The sequence below is a fragment of the Lolium perenne genome, chromosome 7, assembly GCF_019359855.2.
Source record: "Lolium perenne isolate Kyuss_39 chromosome 7, Kyuss_2.0, whole genome shotgun sequence".
NCBI lineage: Eukaryota > Viridiplantae > Streptophyta > Magnoliopsida > Poales > Poaceae > Lolium > Lolium perenne.
Genome location: NC_067250.2, coordinates 109,675,445 through 109,695,371, shown reverse-complemented (window position 1 = coordinate 109,695,371; position 19,927 = coordinate 109,675,445). Strand labels below are relative to the sequence as shown.

At 45.2% G+C, this 19,927-nt stretch overlaps 2 protein-coding genes across 3 annotated transcripts; one reads left to right on the top strand and one right to left on the bottom strand.

Annotated features, from left to right (window-relative positions):
• Positions 1-11,713: 11,713 nt before the first annotated feature.
• LOC127316090 (uncharacterized) lies at positions 11,714-16,153 on the top strand. 2 transcript variants are annotated; one of them, XM_051346512.2, is made up of 2 exons: positions 11,714-12,397; positions 15,644-16,153. In XM_051346512.2, the coding sequence occupies exon 1, from the start codon at positions 11,775-11,777 to the stop codon at positions 12,384-12,386; it is 612 nt and encodes a 203-aa protein (XP_051202472.1). In that variant the 5' UTR covers positions 11,714-11,774; the 3' UTR covers positions 12,387-12,397; positions 15,644-16,153. The 2 variants fall into 2 exon arrangements, with proteins under 2 accessions (XP_051202472.1, XP_051202471.1); XM_051346511.2 differs by having other exon boundaries at positions 11,715-12,392.
• Positions 16,154-16,622: 469 nt separating this feature from the next.
• Positions 16,623-19,760, bottom strand: LOC127316089 (monodehydroascorbate reductase 4, cytosolic). The gene is made up of 10 exons (XM_051346510.2): positions 19,577-19,760; positions 19,405-19,476; positions 19,243-19,294; positions 19,056-19,136; positions 18,418-18,536; positions 18,057-18,276; positions 17,787-17,905; positions 17,564-17,689; positions 17,227-17,367; positions 16,623-17,105 (listed from the first exon to the last, which is right to left on the bottom strand). The coding sequence occupies exons 1-10, from the start codon at positions 19,628-19,630 to the stop codon at positions 16,782-16,784; spliced, it is 1,308 nt and encodes a 435-aa protein (XP_051202470.1). The 5' UTR covers positions 19,631-19,760; the 3' UTR covers positions 16,623-16,781.
• Between the last annotated feature and the right edge of the window lie 167 nt (positions 19,761-19,927).

Genomic DNA, 19,927 nt, shown 5'->3' with positions numbered 1-19,927 from the left:
GGAGACCATGGCATCACGGATCTCATGGAAGATAAAGTCCATGATATCAAGAGTGTAGTCCCGCACTTCATCACCATCACGAGCACACTTATAGCTGAGGTGCATAAGATCGACAAGGACTCCCCGGATAGCATCATTGTTACCACCACTTGGGCAAATGGTTGCCCGAAAGAACCGGCAATCGATCGTATATGAGGAGCAGCCCCTTTGTATAACCAATCCTTCCCTCGAGGTATAGAGATTTGCAAGAGCATTCTTGTCGGTCTGTTGTGGTCCATGAAGACGACGACCCTCATCAATAGAATCTCCAAGGATACCAGAAAAGCGGCGCAGAGTGGCAGTGCAATGTGTGGAGCCAGACATCCATTTCATAGTGCGTTCCTCATCGGTCTTGATTGCCAAAGTGGCAAAGAATTGCTTCACCAACTCTGGGCTGTAGTCACATTGAATCTTCATGATATCTTTCAAGCCCATTCTTCCAACAACCCAGATAGCATCTTCAAAGTGATTGTTTTCAGCTAGAATGTCCACATCAATGGCTTGCATGGGTCTCAGATTCTTCATAGGCTCATAGATGTCCTTGTAGATGTACATTTGCTCCATGCACCAATATCTCCTGCCCTCTATCTCTTCATCCCTTGGAACATCTTCATACCAGTTCTTCAAGCGGATAGCGGAATAAGAAACTGGATCCATGGCCTTGTAGTTCTCCCTCACTTCCTTGTTCTTCCTCCTTGAAGTGACCGACTTGCGAGGAGCATTGGGTGCAAACTCGTCACTAGATCGATCATGCCTCTGGCGTCTCCGACCACCCCGAGAAGCACCACCTGTGAGAAGCAAAGGCGGGTAGCAAAGAGAAGGTAATGCTCATAAGTCATGTAAGATATAGTAAAATACTCGAGAAGCATGCTATAAGTTGGTACAAGTCTAGACATGATAGATTGAAGCAAAACTGCAGCGGCGATGAAGCTCCAGGCCGGATAATCCGGTGTCCCCTGGGGGCGGATAATCCGGCCCGGCCGGATAATCCGGCCTGCTCGGGGGGCGGATAATCCGGCCCTGCGAGATGTGCAGATTTTCAATCAAAAACTCGTCTAAGACTAGATCGGCCTCATAGCATGCAAGAGGAGTACACTACTCATGATTTGGAACAACTAGACACCAATTCCACCAAGAAAATAGCACATATAAAACACAACATCTAGGGTTAGAGATTGTGAATCATACCCACATCCATTGTGGAAACCGCTTGGAGGAGAAGGTAGCTAGGGAGGAGATGCACCCGATCCACCCAAGAACTCCGAGAGGGAGCGGATGGAGCGTCTCCGGCGAGGAGGAGGAGATCCGGCGGCCTTGAGAGGAGAAAGAGGAGAGAGGCGCGTGGGGGGGAAGGTTTGAACCGTTTTACCCCCTGCGCCCTCGACTCAACCCTTTCAAGATCTGCCCAGGCCGGATAATCCGGCCCTAGCTTAGGGCGGATAATCCGGCCGGGCCGGATATTCCGGGGTGGCCTGGGGCCGGATTATCCGGGGTTCTGGAAAATTCCAGAATCACCGGGAATCCGGCCCATCTTTCGTTGGTTATTTGCAAGTCCCATATATGATGTAATAAAGTATCACATCACATATAAGGTACAAATCTACCAATAAGATGGAGCACCCTAGATCATCCGACCGAAAAACCTCAAACTCCAAGTTTTTTACCAAACATGACAAATGAGCAAGATGGAAATGGCTTATAGGAAAGAGTAGGCTTAGGTTTTAGAAGAAACAAACTGTTAATGGTACATGGTCACTCAAGTTTGCAAGATATGAGCAAATAAGGCCAAACTAGAGTGATTTCCCATAAGAACATGGAGATGTCAATAAAATCCAAAGAAAAAACCAAACAACTCCAACTCTTCACGAAGAAGAGTGTGGTGGCCTAGGCCACCATATATGAGTGTTATGGTATGGCACCGCGAAGATATATCTTGGGTCCAAACCAATACTCATCATTTAAGCTCACATATCAACATATGATATAACGAGAATGAAATCTTTAATGTTGGCATTATGGGGGGAGGGATAGCTCAATAATTTAAACCGCACTCCCCCTATTTCCATGCCCACATCTAAACCAAATAAAGTTTTGAGACGAAGGTGTGTTTGCAAGATGGTCAAGCTATACTCCTTGAATCGATGATATTTAGCTCATTCCTCAAATAAGTGAACCTTGCTTCATCAAGAGGCTTCGTGAATATATCGGCAAGTTGATCTTTGGTAGGAACATAGATAAGCTCAATATCACCCCGGGCAACATGATCCCTAATGAAATGATTCCGGATCTCAATATGCTTCGTTCTTGAATGTTGCACCGGATTATAGGCGATCTTGATAGCACTTTCATTGTCACATAATAGAGGCACTTTGTCACAAATGACACCGTATTCCTTTAAAGTTTGCCTCATCCATAACAATTGAGTGCATCCACTTGCGGCGGCAACATATTCGGCTTCGGCGGTGGAGAGAGATATGCAATTTTGCTTCTTAGAAGACCAACACACCAAGGACCTACCAAGGAATTGGCAAGCCCCGGAAGTTGATTTCCTATCATCCTTGTCACCTGCCCAATCCGCATCGGTATATCCATTGAGAATAAAACTTGAGCCTTTGGGGTACCAAATACCATATCTTGGGGTATCAACCAAATATCGAAAGATTCTTTTGAGAGCCATCATGTGGCTCTCCTTAGGAGAAGCTTGATACCTTGCACACACACCAACACTCAACACTATGTCCGGTCTAGATGCGCAAAGGTAAAGCAAGGATCCAATCATGGAGCGATATACCTTTTGATCCACTTCTTTACCATTGGGATCTAGTGCAAGATGACATTTGGTAACCATAGGAGTGGCAACACCCTTCATCTCGGTCATCTTGAACCTCTTGAGCATGTCTTGGAGATATTTTGCTTGATTGATGAAGGTTCCTTCTCTTAATTGCTTGATCTCAAAACCAAGGAAAAACTTCATCTCTCCCATCATAGACATCTCAAACCTATCGGTCATAAGCTTTGAGAATTCATCATTGAAAGCTTTGTTAGTAGAGCCAAATATAATATCATCAACATATAATTGGCACACGAAAAGCTCCCCATTGACCCTCTTAGTAAAAAGAGTGGGGTCGATTAGCCCAACATCAAACCCACGGTCTACCAACAATTCCTTAAGGTGCTCATACCAAGCTCTAGGAGCTTGTTTGAGACCATAAAGTGCTTTATCAAGCTTGTAGACATGGTTAGGAAAGTTGAGATCCTCGAACCCCGGGGGTTGCTTAACATAAACCTCTTCATGTAAAGGACCATTAAGAAATGCACTTTTCACATCCATTTGTTGTAACTTAAAGTTATGATGCGATGCATAAGCAAGAAGGATACGGATGGACTCAAGACGAGCCACGGGAGCATAGGTCTCTCCAAAGTCAATCCCTTCAACTTGAGAGAAACCTTGAGCCACCAATCTTGCCTTGTTCCTCACAATATTTCCAAACTCATCTTGCTTGTTCTTGAATATCCATTTAGTGCCTATAACATTGCGGCACTCTTTTGGCTTCTCTACTAAGGTCCACACTTTGTTGCGCTTGAAGTTGTTGAGTTCCTCATGCATAGCTTCCACCCAATCCGAATCTTCAAGAGCTTCAAACACTTTCTTGGGTTCCACAACGGAGATATAGGCATGATGATTGCTAAAGTTAGCCAATTGCCTTCTTGTGGAGACTTTTGCTCGAACATCACCGAGGACCTTATCATGAGTGTGTCCACGAATTTCAAGGGTCCTATCTCTTCTTGCTAAACGACGGGCCTCGATCTCCTCCTTGGTTCTTCTTGGCCTTGGAGGTGTCACTTGATCATCTTGACCATTTGGGTCCCCGTCTTGACCTTCAACTTGAGCTTCCTCAATTACTTGAGGTTGCTCATCCTCATGTGCTTGATCTTGAATGTTGAAAGGATACTCATCGGATCCATCATGAATCCGTGGTTGATCTTGTTCTTGGTCTTGTCCTTGATCTTGTCCTTGATCTTGCACACTAGGGGGAGGGTTTTGTTCTTGTTCTTGGGTTGGTGCATCATTTGCTTCACTTGATGGGGTTTGTTGATGTTGAGAAGATGAGGGCTCCACCGTGGTAGAGCAAAGTCCTTCCCGAGACGCCACACCGTGTCCCTCAATGGGGCGGAAAAATCCCACACCCATTCTTACTATGGCATCTTGAGGTATTTCATCACCTGCACAAACATCAACTTGCCCCACTTGGGAGCCATCATTTTCTTCGAACTTCACACTACAAGATTCAATGATAATCCCGGAGGATACATCAAAGATTCTATAAGTGTGAGATTCGGCACCGTAACCAACAAATATACCCTCCAAAGCTTTAGGAGCAAATTTAGATAAACGAACTCCTTTGATTTTGTAGAAACACTTACAACCGAACACCTTGAAGTATGAGATGTTGGGCTTGTTGCCGGTGAGTATTTCATATGGAGTCTTGTTCAAGCCCTTGCGGAGATAAAGCCGGTTGGAGGAGTGACATGCGGTGGAGATGGCTTCGGCCCAAAAGTTATAGCGGGATTTATACTCCGCCATCATAGACCTTGCCATATCCATAAGAGTCCGGTTCTTCCTCTCCGCAACACCATTTGTTGAGGGGTGTAAGCAACGGAATATTGATGACGAATCCCCTCATCACTAAGAAAATCATTGAGTGTGTAGTTCTTGAACTCGGAGCCGTTGTCACTTCTTATTGCCATAATGAGGAGGTTGTGTTGGCGTTGCACCTCGGTAGCAAAGTCAATGAATATTTGTTGAGTCTCATCTTTCGTCTTGAGAAAGTAGACCCAAGTGTATCTTGAGTAATCATCAACAATCACCAAGCAATGTTTCTTCGCACCAAGACTTGCATGAGTAACGGGACCAAAGAGATCCACATGGAGGAGCTCCAAGATCCTCTTGGAAGAGATGATGGTCTTGCTTGGATGCGGAGAGTCATGCATTTTGCCTTCAACACAAGCCCTACAAACACGATCTTTGGCAAAAGACACATTTTCCATTAGTCCCACAATATGGTTCCCCTTGTGAAGACTTTGCAAAGTTCTCATGTTGACATGGGCTAGGCGGCGATGCCACAACCAACCCACGTCCGCCTTTCCGAATAGGCACATCGCACTTGACGTGGTGGTCCCCGAAAAGTCCACCACATACAAGTTGTGTTCGCGATACCCAACGAATGCGACTTTTAGAGTCTTGCTCCACAAGAGGACCACAATATCATTATCAATAAAGACGGCGAAACCCATCTTGCCAAGGGCGGAAACGGAAAGCAAATTGTAACCAAGGGTTTTGACAAGCATGACATCCACAAGAGTAATGTTGTGTGCAACCACAACCTTGCCAAAACCCAATACCTCAGATGTAGAATTATCGCCAAAGGAGACGGTGATATCATTTACATTAGGCCTCAACTCCTTGACGAGGTTCTTGCCGCCGGTCATATGACTTGTACATCCACTATCAAGTACCCATTTTGAACCTCCGGCGGCATAGTCCTACATGAGATCAATTCTTGGATTTAGGTACCCATTTTTCAATGGGTCCTCTTTTGTTAGCAACAAGGGTCTTTGGGACCCAAATAGACCAAGCAACATAACCATCATATGGACCAACATACTTAGCATAAACATCACCATAATAATCTTTAAAGAGAACATAGTGAGGATTATCTATTCCCGCACCATCATCATTAATGGTGTTCCCCTTTCGGGGTTCACCATTAGCTTTCTCATGTGCGGGCTTGGTCTTTTTCTTGTTTGCCTTTTTAGCCTTGGAATTAAAACCAAGTCCCTCCTTCCCATTGTTTGATCTTTGCTTACTCAAAAGATCATCCAACGAAAGTTTACTTTGGGGAGAGGAGGTCCTAGCAAGTTCATCTTTCAACCTAGCATTTTCCTCAATAACATTTGCATGATCACATGAAGGAGTAGAGGAGCTAGGCACATCATATGAGGCAAGCCTAATTTGAAGTTGCTCATAAGACTTGGATAAGAGAGTGTATTCACTCTTCAAAGCTTTGTGAGCTTTGTCTAGTTCATCTAGATCTTTCACAAGTTTCTCATGATCAACCTCAAATTGGGCCTTTTCCTTTTTAAGCACTTTAAACTTAGCCCTAGCAAGATCTCTAGCTTTAGTGAGCTTGTTAATTTTATCTTGAGGCTCTTCAAGAGTTTCTAGCCTCTCCTCAAGAGAAGCTATAGTTTCTTGACTTTCCTCAAGAGCATTTTTAAGAGCATGGATTTCAAGAGAGTCTTCTCTCTCTATTTGACCCTTTTTCTCAAGCATATCACTTTGTTGAGCTAAACGAACCATGAGGCTAGAAACATGCTTCTTAGTGTTACCTTGTAGGTTAAGAATGAAATCATCAAAATCTAGCATTTCTTGTTTCACTTTTAGACTAGCATCATCAACCCCTAGATCGCTAGGTAAGTTAGGCATAGAGGGGTTAGGGGATGATACCTCGGAGGATTTAGCCATAAGGCAACTTTCTTCCTCCACATGAATGACCTCATTGGGGGATTCACTTGGTGATGAAGAGTTAGTGGAGAGGGAGGCAAGAGCGACCAATCCATTAGAGGTTGCATCTTCTTCATCATCAACATCATCATCTCCGGAGGTATACTCTTCTTGAGTTGATAGCACAATAGGTGTGTCCAAGGAGGACCTTGCCATGAAGCAATGTGCATTCTTGATATGAGGATTCTCATTGGGAGATTCAAAGAGAGATGATGAGGGTGTGTTGGTGGTGACGATGGCGGCTAATTCCTTTGAGTTTTCTTCATCTTCATCGCCACTAGAACTTTCAACTTCATCGGTAGAATATTCTTCCCTTGTTACTAGCACAACTCTTGAGGGCCTCTTGCCCTTCTTGGTCTTGTTGTTGTAGAACTTCTTGTTGGGGGGCTTTGAATATTTGCCCTTTGAGTCTTTGCTCTTGTCCTTGGGAATGAGCCTCCCATTATGAAGCTCTCTATTCTCATAGGGGCATTCGGCAATGAAGTGGCGCTTGTCATCACAATTGTAGCATGATCTTGTCTTTGGACCAAAGCTTGTGAACCCATTTTTGTTGTTCCTCTTGATGTTGTCTTCCTTGGCCTTGGAGGGATCAACCCAAAAGGATTTTGCATGGAAGGCCATGTGATCATGGTAGTGGCATTGCAAATCTTCCGGATAAGTCATACTCCAAGATGCTCTATAAGATTCTTGAGGAACCACTTCTTCAACGGAGTTGACCACCAAGGCAAGGTTGGAACCTTTTGCCATCCCAATAGCACGATTGCGAGAATCATGAGAGGTTTCCTCAAGCACCTTGAGAGCTTGCAACTCGTGCACAACTTGTTGAGAGGTGAGAGAGGAATAGCATTCCCTTCCCACAAGAGTCTTGACATCAATGGGTACAAATGGCATCATGCATTCAATGTACTTCTCCTTGATCCAAGAATCATTGATGTGGGTGGCACCAACGAGCTGGAAGGCATCGGCAACGGTGAGAAGTCTTCCATACATATCTTCATGATCTTCATCCGGAAGCCTCATGAACCCTTCGGCTTTATTCTTGAGAGCATTATACTTGTTCCTCCTTGTGCTCTCACTTCCAATGCAACTCGCGGTCAAACCATCCCAAGCTTCCTTGGCGGTGGTGTAGTTCCGGACACGATGCAATTCCTTTGTCCCCACACTTGATTGAATCATGTGCAAGGCGGTGTTGTTGAGTTGACTCTCAATGGCTTCTCTTCTAGTCAAATTGTCGGGGTTGTATGGCTTGAAGCCCACCTTGATGATTCTCCATAATTCATTGGAGGCACTACAAACATGAGAGCGGAACTCAAATTGCCAAGTATCGAAATCCTCAATAGAAAACTTAGGTGGGTCGCCCCTAATGTTCAAATGAGGCATGGGAACCGGTATATCGGGTGATTGGAAAGGTGGAGGTACTCGATTGTAGCTCTCACTTTCACTAGTTCCCTTGGGAGATGCAATGGGGGATTTGATAGTGTTTAAGTTATCACCTTCCACGGGTTTGGTAGATGAGGGTAAGTTCGAAGCCTCTCCCTCATGTAACACACCCGTGTCTTTAACCTCTACACTAGGAGCCTTGGGAAGGGCCGGAGCCAAAAGCTCGGCAATCATCTTTTTCATGCTTTCCATTTGGGCTTCCACGGAGGACTTCAACGAATTGAAGTCTTCCACGGAGACCATCTTGGCGGCCCCTTCCGAGGACTCCTCGTCCGGCATACTCTTAGGCGGTTAAGCCCGAAATAAGAGCCGAGGCTCCGATACCAATTGAAAGGATCGTATGCCGCACCTAGAGGGGGGGGGGTGAATAGGTGCTAACCAATTTTTAGTTCTTTTTCAATTTAGGCTTGACACAAATGGTAAATTCTCTAGATATGCAACTAAGTGAATTTACCTATATGACAAGGCTACCAACTAAGCAAGATATATCTAAGCAATAGAGAGAATAGGATAGAGGTAACCGAGAGTGGAGCACGCGATGACACGGAGATGATTCCCGTAGTTCCCTTCCTTTGCAAGAAGGTACGTCTACGTTTGGAGGAGTGTGGTTGCTACGAAAGCCAAACCAACAGCCACGAAGGCTTCACTCAGATCTCCGGTGAGCAACGCCACGAAGGCCTAGCCCACTTCCACTAAGGGATTTCCTCGAGGCGGAAACCGGGCCTTTACAAGGTTCTTGGGGCACACATCCACAACCAAATTGGAGGCTCCCAAATCTGTTTCAACACAACAATCAACAACAATACATCAACACAAATCAACTAGGGAACCAAATAGGAACACTAGCATGAGATCCCTCAAACAAGAGAGGGGGAAATGAAGAACGCTTCGGTGAGGATGTAGATCGGTGTCTTCTCCTTCGAATCTCCAAAGATCAAGAGATTTGGTTGGGGGAGGAAGGAGATCTTGCAAATCTTGACTTTCTTTGAGTTGGCTCTAATGGAGATGGCTTGGCAGAATTCTTGTGCAATGATTGAGCAAACAGCCAAGGAGGAAGAAGGGGGGTATTTATACCCCCACTCAAAATGGAGCCGTTGCAGTTTCCGGGGGGCCGGATAATCCGGCCTAAGTAAGGGCCGGATAATCCGCCCCCCGGATAATCCGGTCTTCGGGGCAAAAGAGTGACATTGTCTGGCCAAATGTCCGGCCCAGAGCCAGAGTCGATTTTCTTCCAGTCCTTAGCGAAAAACGGGGGGGCCGGATATTTCCAAAATATCCGGCCCGGATAATCCGGCCCTGGTACAATACCGGGACATTATCCGGCCAAATGTCCGGCCCCCTTCCAGAGCCACATTTCCTGAAATACTTAGCCAAAAACAGGGGGGCCGGATATTTCAACAATATCCGGCCCGGATTATCCGGCCTGGCCAACCTTTTTCTGAAACCTTTTTGACACACGATCAAATCCAAACACACATGAATAAATATCTATGTAATCCCTGTACCACTTAACTAAACATTAGTGTATCATATATATTGACATCAAACACACAAAACATAATGTGAGAGATGTTCTTTCACCCCCACAATACCTGATTATGGGTAGGGCTTAACTAGAAACTTGTGTATTTTAGTATGGGTTCCCTCTAAACAAGCATCATAGGGGTTACGCCGAGGCTGCCTCCGTATATGTGAAATGATGTGAATATGAGGTGAATGTACGACCCAAGCCCTGTGCAGTTCCCGGGTTGACAGTTGGTTTTCACCGGGAGGCCAAGCTCATGGGGAGAGGTGCCTATACTAGTATATATAAGTGAAAGGTTATGGTTGATGATCCGCGTACTGAGTTACGATGATTCGGGGTTATCCTCGACGGATGTAATCAAAAGTTGTGGCACAAGAGTACAACCTCTGCAGAGTGTTAAACCTATTCGAATAGCCGTGTCCACGGTTATGGACGACTGGAAAGGCCATACTGTCTCCGTTATCAGAATTTTGATCTTAAAAAGGAATGATGAATTGAACGGTGATATTGAGGTGAATCACAATGAGTGGTGGGAATGACACTAATGTTCCCACTTGAGTTAGTCTAGCAAATGATAAGGCTTACTAAATGTTTATCAAACTAAAACTTGGCTTTATGCAAATAAACCTAGAGCTTAGCACCCCTTAAATATACTTAATAAGTAATTACTTTAGTATTAGTTTGCGAGTACTTTAAAAGTACTCATGGCTTTGCCCTGGCTATTCAAATGCCAGACTTTGAAGGAGAGCAACAGTATCAGGATGACGGACAACAGGACGTCTACGATAACTAGGATCGTCTTCTAACGTCAAGCGTTGCCTGTGGAATAGATAGTCCACTACTACTTCGCTTCCGCTACTATTTGTGTTGTTGAATAATATATTTGTGTAATATGGGATCATGTGATCTATGGTTGTAAGACAATATGTGTTGTAATAAATGATGACTCTATGCTACTTACTATTATGTCTCGCAAAAACATTATTTCTGGGATTGCAATGTACGGCATAATAGGCATCTGGATTTAAAAATCCGGGTGTTGACATTTACGGTGCGTCCCCTCGTTGGGCCGCTTTTTTGTCCGGCTCGACCCATCTAAACGCGCGGGCGCGAGATGGGTCGCCCCGTTGGAAATGCCCTAAGTATCTAGAAACTGAAGTATTCTTTGCCACACAAATAAATACTTCTTGATATTTTTTTGTTTAGGTTGCTCACCACATATACATGTGGTCACACAAATACTTCAGTTTCACAAGTTTTAGAAAAACTTTGTTGCCAAACTAGGCCTAAAGTATCCAAAAACTGAAGTATTCTTCGCCATGCACATAAATACGGCAAAACCTATACACCGACCAGGTCGGTGGCTACCGGCCACCGCACACCCCTGGTCGGGTTTTGGGCCAGGCCCATTTGTTTCTGTTAGCCTGTAGTATTTCGGTTTTCTTTTTCTTTTCTTTTTTTCTGGTTTCTTTTTCTGTTTTTCTTTTTTGTTTTCTGTTTTCGGTTTTGTTTATATTTTTTCAGGTTCGAAAATTTTAATTCTAAAAAAACTGTTCAAATTGAGAAAATGTTTGAATTAAAAAATGTTTAAATTTGAAAACCGTTCAAATCTGAAAACCGTTCAAAAATATTCAAATTTGAAAACCGTTCAAATCGGAGAATCGTTCAAATTTGTTCACATTCAAAAAACGTTCAATTTTGAAAATTGTTCAAGTTAAAAATTCAAACTTCAAATTTTGAAAAAAATTCAAATCCGAAAAATGTTCAAATGTAAAAACTGTTCTAGTTTCAGAAAACTGTTCAAATTTTACGAAAAATGTTTTCTCGAAAAAAAGTTTTTTGAAGTTATTTTTAAAAACGAAAATATAAACAGAAAAGAATAAACAGAAAAGAAGGAAGAAAAAGGGAAAAAGAAACTCACCTGATGTGATGGGCCGCGGCCCACTGAAGTACGTGGGTGGGGGTGTGCGGTGCCTTCCACCCACCGATCAGGTCGGTGTATAGCACCCCCCATAAATACTTCAGTTTAAAAAAAGCTTTGTTGCCAAACTGGGCCTTAACCATTGAAATCCCTCACAACCGTCGGTAGACTGGGCCATGGCTCTGAAGAATTCGGCCCGCACGCTTCGCCGCCCGTTTTCTCCAGAACCCAGCAAACCCTACCTCATCTCCTCCAGCTCCAGCTCCACTCCTCCTCGCCCAACAATGTCAGACCGCCGCCGAGACAGGGAAAAGCCTCGAGACCGCGGCCACGACCGGGACCGGGACCGCGAGCTCGACCTCCATCGCGACCGGGATCGGGACCGGGACCTCGACGTCGACCGCCACCGCGACCGGGACCGCGAGGGCGACCGCCATCGCGACCGGGACCGTGGCCGGGACAAGGACCGGGATCGCGAGCGCGACCGCGACCGCGACCGGAGCCATCGCAGCGCCCGAAAGCGCTCCCGCACGCGCTCCCCCTCGGCCGACCGCTCCCGCCGTCGCCGAACCCGCTCCCCCGACGCCAGCCGCCACAAACGCCGCCGCGACGCGTCGCCCGCCACCGACCAGAAGGATGACAAGAAGCCCGACCCTCCGGCCGCTCCCAAGGTGGCCGAGGAGGGGGCCATGGCGGGCGACGGGGACATGGACGCGGAGGAGCTCGAGATGATGAAGATGATGGGGATCCCCGTCGGGTTCGACTCCACCAAGGGCAAGTACGTTCCTGGCGCCGACGTCAGCGGCGTGCGCGCCGTCACCAAGCGGCAGCCGCGGCAGTACATGAATCGCCGGGGTGGGTTCAACCGGCCCCTGCCGCCGGAGGTCAATCGCTGAGGAGGGGTAAGGTTCGCACTTCTTTGCTCTCTCCCCTGTTTCATATGTTATTAGTTTCGATTTAGCATTTGCTTGCTTAGGAGTTGGGATTTGATATTCTTGAAAAGCATGAACAATAGGCTCTGCAAAAAGATCACATGGAGTATACCACCTAGATATAAACTCGTACACTATACATTGTTTCCGAACAGCATTGCGCTGGAGATCCTTAAATCGAAAATAAAATACTACTTTGATCCAAATTAGTTGTAGCAGGTTCAGTGAACCTGAACAGATTTAGGCAACTGGATCGGAGGGAGTAACAGTTTTGCTAATTCACAGCTATAGCTGTTTTTCAATTCGCTTACAGTCAGTTTTCTTCCTCCGTCCAATTCTTTGCTATCCGTGTGTTTCCAGGAGCTTTGTTGCCTTGTTGGGTGTTGATTCTGGTTCGGGTTGTTGGACCTCTTTTTTCATCTTTAATTAGTTTCGATTTAGCATTTGCTTGCCTAGGAGTTGGGATTTGATATTCTAGAGAAGCCTGAACAACAGCTCTATAAAAAACACATGGAGTATGCCTATATCTATAAGGCTATAACCACATACCAATATATATGGGTTTCGAATTGTATTGCGCCGGAGACCTTTAAATCAGAATAAAATAAAATAACAGTTTTACTAATTCAAAGCTAGATATCCTTCAATTCGCTTACAGTCAGCTTTTTCCTCCAATTCATTTTGATCCGTGCATCGCCAGGAGCTTTGTTGGGTGTTGATTCTGGTTTGGGTTGTTGGGCCCGTTTTGCCTTGTTTCTTGCTTTGTCGTAGTCCATCTCTCAGTCTCAGCCAATCCTCTTTACCCATTGACCAGTCACCCATTCCCTTGTCCGAGATGCTGAGAGACAATCGGTTGAAGATGTGGGCGTCGGAATATCTCCTGACCATCATCTAAGGGTCACTGCCTCTCTGTGTTCATGGATGAATCTGGTGGACGCATGGAACGGTTTCTCGGGTTTCGACTCTCCATGGCCTTCCTGGCTTCCTCCGAGGTGCCGCCCTGTCTCTGGTCACCACCAACCGCGGCTGCCTCAGACCTCCCACATACACCAAGCATGTTGGCATCACACGCGCTGGAATCCCCATGGTCTGTTTCTTTCTTGATATGGGTACCTCTCACTATAGTTAGATTTTTGTTTGTTTATTCATTCTTGTATGTGTAATTTTGACTGTGTTGGCGTTAAGAAACTGGTGGAACGGCTAACGAGGAGCTGCAGCTGTGCGCATCCATGTGTGCTTGATTGTGTATATTAGCTGGTAGTTGATGACTCTAATTAGCCAGCAAACCATGCGCTCTTTTTGTGCCATAAAGTGGGGCCATCTGATGCTATGTTGACTAGTACTTAGTAAGTTCCTAGGTGAAAGGGACATGTTTGGCTGTTGTGTTTCTGTTTCTAGTGTCATTTTATAGCCGGTTCCAAACAAAACCTTTTGTGAGTGTGTGTAAGCTTGGCTAAGACTCTTGAACTGGAGCTCAATGGGTTAAGAATTTAAGATTGAAGAGGTAATACTCTGTGGTTAGATAGTGCCTAGTTAAAGGCTTAAGTGGTGTAAATTTGTCCATTCTTGTTAGTTATTCTGAGTTTGGCAGGTCTTTATACTTTTTTTCTGGTAGAGTTGTGTCATCACAAGTTAGGAAAATAGTTATGCTTTTCTGTGGGTGTTCAAGAAAATCAAGGTGACTGTTTTTGTCCAGATCGACGTTGTGTAGTTAATTTGCATATTTGGTCCGGTCTGTTAGTCTTAAATGTTTAACCCTTCATTTTGCTATATACTATCGTCCACTCTCTATTTTTATCATCTTCCATGAGATCTACTAGGCTTTTGTTTCATTCTCTCTGATGTCAAAGAGGACCAAAAGTCATCTCATTCTTTTTTTCTCGTTAATCTTTTTCTCTCCTTTTCTTAGGAATATCAATTAGGTGTTTTATTCTCTGTCTTGTGTCTAGTTTCCATCTCTGCCTTGTATCATGTCTTGCTTTGTTAGCTTAGTTTCAGTCTCTCTCTGCTTATTGCATTAATTTCAGAATATTTTATATCTTTTGTCTATTCAGAATTGGACCTGCAGTCGCACAAAGTAGTCCTCTCTTTCTGTCAGACACACACACATCAGAAAGTCGGTATTTTCATGGTCTTGCGCAGGATATTTGGGTTCTGAAAATGATTTTCCTATCCATCAACTAGACTGATGTTTTGCCATTCTTTTTGAACAATAGAAGTTTTGTACATGCCTTGCTTAACTTACAATCATTTCATGTTTACGGTGGAATTTTTCGTGCTTACTTCTCCACACATGGTTCTTGTTAGATCTATAGCTTGCTATTCTTGAAACATGGACTTATAATCTCAGCATGATATTTACAATCAGACAATATTGTGCAGTCCATAGTGCAGGTTCTTACTAATGATGTCTTTCAGTTCTTACTAAATATCCATTTTCTTTCTCCAGTCACTTCTCATCTTTCTTCATTCCCTCACGTGTCATTCACTTGATTTCTTTCTTCAGCCTCTCATTTTTCCATTTTCTGGTTAATCCTTTTAATTATCTGTTGCACGTGTCATTCACTTGATTTGTTTCTTCAGTCTCTCATCTTTCCATCTTCATTCGTTAATCCTTTTAATTTTCTGTTATCTGTTATTGTGTTTTTTTCAGGCTACACACCATTCTCTCTTTTCTCAGTCCCCAGTCTCTCTTTCTCTAATCTCAGGTTTCTTTGTCATTGCTCGGTTCAGTCTTCATTTCTGTTCAGCCCTAGGTTTTTATTATCAGTCTCATTCTTGTCTTTCGTGAGTATCAGTCGCATCAGCCTTCCTTTTATTCTGTCATATTTGTATCTTTCTTCAGCTCGTTTCTTTGTTCGATCTTGGTTTCTTCCATTTTTCAGTTTGTTTATTCTTCATAAGTGTTCCTCCAGCCTGTTTTCACTTCATTAACTTGTAATTATTCAGATTTCTTTGCCATTCGTCAGTTTTTTTTATTTCTCCTCAATCATCAGTTTTCATTATCAGTGTCAATCTTGCCATTGCCAGTTTTTTTTACTTCATCGGTATCCATTTTGTTAGTCTAACAATTGTCAACCAGTAATTATTAGTCTTATTAACTTATGATCAGTATTGTCCAAATGCGTGGATGTCTGCTAGACCACGAAAACACATTGGATCTCCATTGGTTCATCCGCTGCCTTTGCTAATTTTCATTCGCATTCTCTGTTTTTTTGTAGAAAATCCCAAGGAGTTGCATTGTGGCTCAATCTACAAGAATGGTGTAGCTGTGATGGTGATGACTGGACGGAACTGTGGGGGCTAAATATATGGTGATGACTGGACGTAACTGCGGGGGCTAAATATGCTACTGCTTTTGATGGGTGGCTCTACTTCAAATTCTAACGGTCGCAATTCGGCATAAATACTCATATCCAGGCAGGTTTTCTTGGGCTCATGACTTTCCATGACTATGAAGTGCTCATCGCCTCACTGTTGTTTCTGAGTCATGTATGGTCAGATGTTGAAACTTGTAGTGATGTGTTATTTTTGTGTTAACATTTATAGTCGCATCTTTTTTCTGCAAGTTCTTGTGAAAATGGAGGTTTAATTTGTGTGCCAGCTCATCGTTTCAAGAGCCATGTGTGTGTGTTTTATTCAGCTACCTTCCTTTCCTAGTGCTAATTTATTCACAGCCCATTTTTTTGTACAAATATCCCCTCTTGAAGGTAAATTGCAATTCTGAGTCATCTTAATTCAGTAATACATTTATTTCTACACATGTTCTCTAATGAGATACTTTTTCGTGTTTTTTCCTCCGTAAAGGATGCAAATGGTTATCACTTTTTCCTTAGGTGCGCACAATGGATGGTGACAGATTGGGGTAAAACCGAAGGCAGCAAGCTCTGGGAAGCCACATGGCGGACCGGAGATGACCTAGGCAAATATGTAGTGAGAAAACAAAATAAATCGGGCTAAGGCAGGCAGCCCGCCTGTTAAGAATTGATTGTTCCGTTAAAATTCTTCCCTTGTTTATATTATGTTTGTTGTAGCGATTTTAAAGAGTTCAAGATTAGTTCTCTTCTTCCACATCTGGTTTACGATACAGCAACAGAGTTTTGCGCTATAGCAACAAAAGTGCCAGGAGTTGAACTGTGTCAGTGAGTATTTCGATTGCGAGGGTCTTCGTGGTTGTACTTTTTTGATGCGATGATGAGATAAACAAAACCGAAGCTATGAACATTATTGGAATCAAACCATAGTAGTCTTATTACTCCCAACATCAAATTCCAAAAAAGAAAATCAAACCTCATTTCTGAGCTAAGAACTAGGAAGCGTAGACAGACACGAAATGTACAGACGTAGACAGACATATCATCATATCTTGGCGGCAAAATCGAGCCCTTCTTTGCCGAGCGCCTCCAGGTCTGCCACTGGAGGTTGGGCCCTAGCGACCTTAGCAATGGCCTGGTACTCGTCGGCCGACCCGCCCTCGAGGAACACGCCGACGACCTTGCCCTCCTTGACCCAGTACGTGCCGAACTTGGCCTTGGCCGCCGCCGGGTCGTTGTCCCCGAACAGCACCGACTCGCCGACGTTGTCACCGTAGAACTGCCACGCAATGTCGAACGACCTGGAGTAGAAGTAGGGCAGGTAGTCGTACTCTGCCACCGTCTCGCCGGACTCCTTGCCCTTGATCGCCTGCAAATTGACCAACACCTTGGATGTCAAAACGTCTGACAGACAATGTGCCGTTTGGAACCTAGGAATTTCACTGGAAACAAACTGTTATTCCTAGTGGGTTTCGAGAAGGATTGCTCACCTTGACGGCCTGCTCGGCTGATTTCCGTGCATGGTCGACGTGCTCCACTCTCCTCGGCTCGTTGTAGAGCTTCATGGGGAAGCTGGCCACATCACCAATGGCGTACACACCGGCGACGCTTGTTTCGAAGAACGTGTCAGTCTGGGTGGCAGCACATGACAGAAGAGATTGTCAAAACTAAAGGCAGCATCAAGAACAGACTGAACGAACAATATGCCCCGAGGTGCAGAAAAATACGAGTGCAACTGCTAATTATTAGGTCGCTGAATCAGCTGGATAATATTTTTTCTAAAATTCAGTTGGATAACAACATTCATCAGCATAGCAGTGAACTGACCTTGAGTCCACCTTTCTCCTCATCAACTTGGCCTTTGAAGAGGCCTGTCAGTGGCCGGCCACCGACCCCGACGATGACGATGTCCGCGTCGAGTGTTCTTCCATCCTTCAGCTTGACGACAGTAACCTGACAAGCAGAAACAGATCGAAGCAGGTGAGCACTGCCCTGAGCCGGGAACGCCACAATCAGACTGAAACCGAAGGGAGCACAACTAAGAACTCACGTCGCCATTAGCATCAGCATCAAAACCAGTCGCGTAGGAGCCCTTCACAATATTGATTCCTTTGCTAGCGTAGTAGCCCTCATAGAAATGAGCAATGCCGGCAGTGAAGAGACGGGGCACTGCAACAGAGGGATTTCCCGTTTGAGATTGCTTTGACATTATTGTCAATGTGTATGGAGTATGTGGAGAAAATGGTTTTTATTTGCTCTGCTAAGCATTCAGAAAATGAAACGCGGTATATACTTGACAGATAAGAATAACGAGACTTACTGCACCACGGCTCTGGGTACACCATAGTGACATCAAAGTTGTTGATCTTCAATGCTGCGCTGAGCTCAAGTCCTATGTAGCCACCTCCGACAACGACGGCCTTTCCATCCTTCTTTGCCTGCATAGCTGCGACCAACTTATCGGCATCATCGATATCCCTCAGATACAATATGTTGTTTGCTTCTGCCCCCTGAACACCGAAGTCGGTGAGCTTTATGGTCTGAGCAAGCATAGGAATACAAATATAGTGAGTAACATCATTATGAAGAGACCGACTCGGCAAAATTAAGATCGACAACTTCAGAAGGAATTGCACAGGCTGCAGTATCTTGCAGTGGGGATTTGACAGTTGGGAACTCACCGAGGAGCCAGTGGCAATGAGCAGGGTCTCATAGGTAAAGGTTGCTCCCGCTGCACTGGTCAATGTCTTGGAGGCAAGATCAGCCTTGACAATTTCCGTGCTCAGGATCAACTCAACGCCTGCAAACAGACATAGTCGTCACTTGTCAGAGCGGCAAAAAAAAAAAATCCTTACACAAGGACACAACAGGTGCTCTGCTTTGCACATTCTCAACTAAGCTGTCAAATACTAATGCAAACTCCAGACATGCTGTTAAATCAGCTGGCATGCATGTAACAAGGATGACCAAGAAAAAAATAAAAACTAGATCAACATTTCATCCTGGGACTGGACACAGTGCAGCGAGCTTATTAGCGGAAGCTTTGAGATGGAGTGGCCTCCCGTGGTTCCATTTCATCGGAAACTTCCATGGCTGGTCAGTTAAGCAACTTGAGCGAAGTACGAGATGGTTATTATGGCAAAACTTGGAATTTCACTTCTGTAGGTGACTAAAACTATTTTCGGTAGAGCCACAAATGAGGATGGTTAAACATAGCATTGCCCTTGAAATGATATAAGCAGAATTTCAGCACCACGCTACTGCGATCCATATTAAAGAGCAGGTAACCGCTCGCCGGGACGAGGAAATTTCTCCTCACCTTTCTCCGTGTACCACTCCGGCAGGAGCTTCTCCCCGCCGCTGCCGACGCAGGTGTGGAATCCTGGAAGCCTCGCGGCATCTGTTTGCAGAGAACAGAACGTATTAAATAACAGGAATTCAGTCAGTTGTGGGGGAGCAAGGAAGAAAAGTCCCGCTGTGTCGGCAGGTAGGGGCTTCGTGCTTACTCTGGGGGAAGAGGTACCCCTTGCTGAGCGCCGGGCGCTCATACGGAGCAACCTGAAAACGCAGCAAACAGTCGGCGGTTAATTTGGTTATACACAGAAACATGGTTCGATTTCATTTCGATCGGGCGGAGTGAGCCGCGTCCGGGAGGAGGGGCGACGTACGGATTCCTTGGAGATGATGGCCAGCTCCCCGGGCTGGAGGCCCTGCTTGGCGAACTCCCTGGCCGCGTATCCCTGCGTCAAAGAACACCGCCGTCTCGCCTCGTGAGAAAATCAGAACCTCCAAACGTGCCGGAGGGAACAGAGAAAGAGGAGGGGGAGGGGGAGCACGTACCGCCGCGACGCCGCCGCCGAGGATGACGTACTTGAAGTGCTTCTCCGACGCCATCTCCGCGATCGATCGGTCAAATTTTGTAACGGGTGGATGAATGAATGAACAAATGAGCGAGCGAGGAAGAAGCGGAAGGGGGAGAATGGCGAGGAAGCAGGGATGGTGGGAGGAAAACCCGGCCGATCGCTCGCTTTTTATTCGCTTCGCCTGGCAGCCAATTGGCCGATCGGCTTCGTCCGCTTTTGGCGCGGCCCTGTCCACGCGACCAACTCTTGGCTGACCGTTCCTCCGTGGCGGCTCACTTCTGCCTCTGTCTGTCTCTCGCTCCCCACCAGAAAGGAGAATGTACACCTC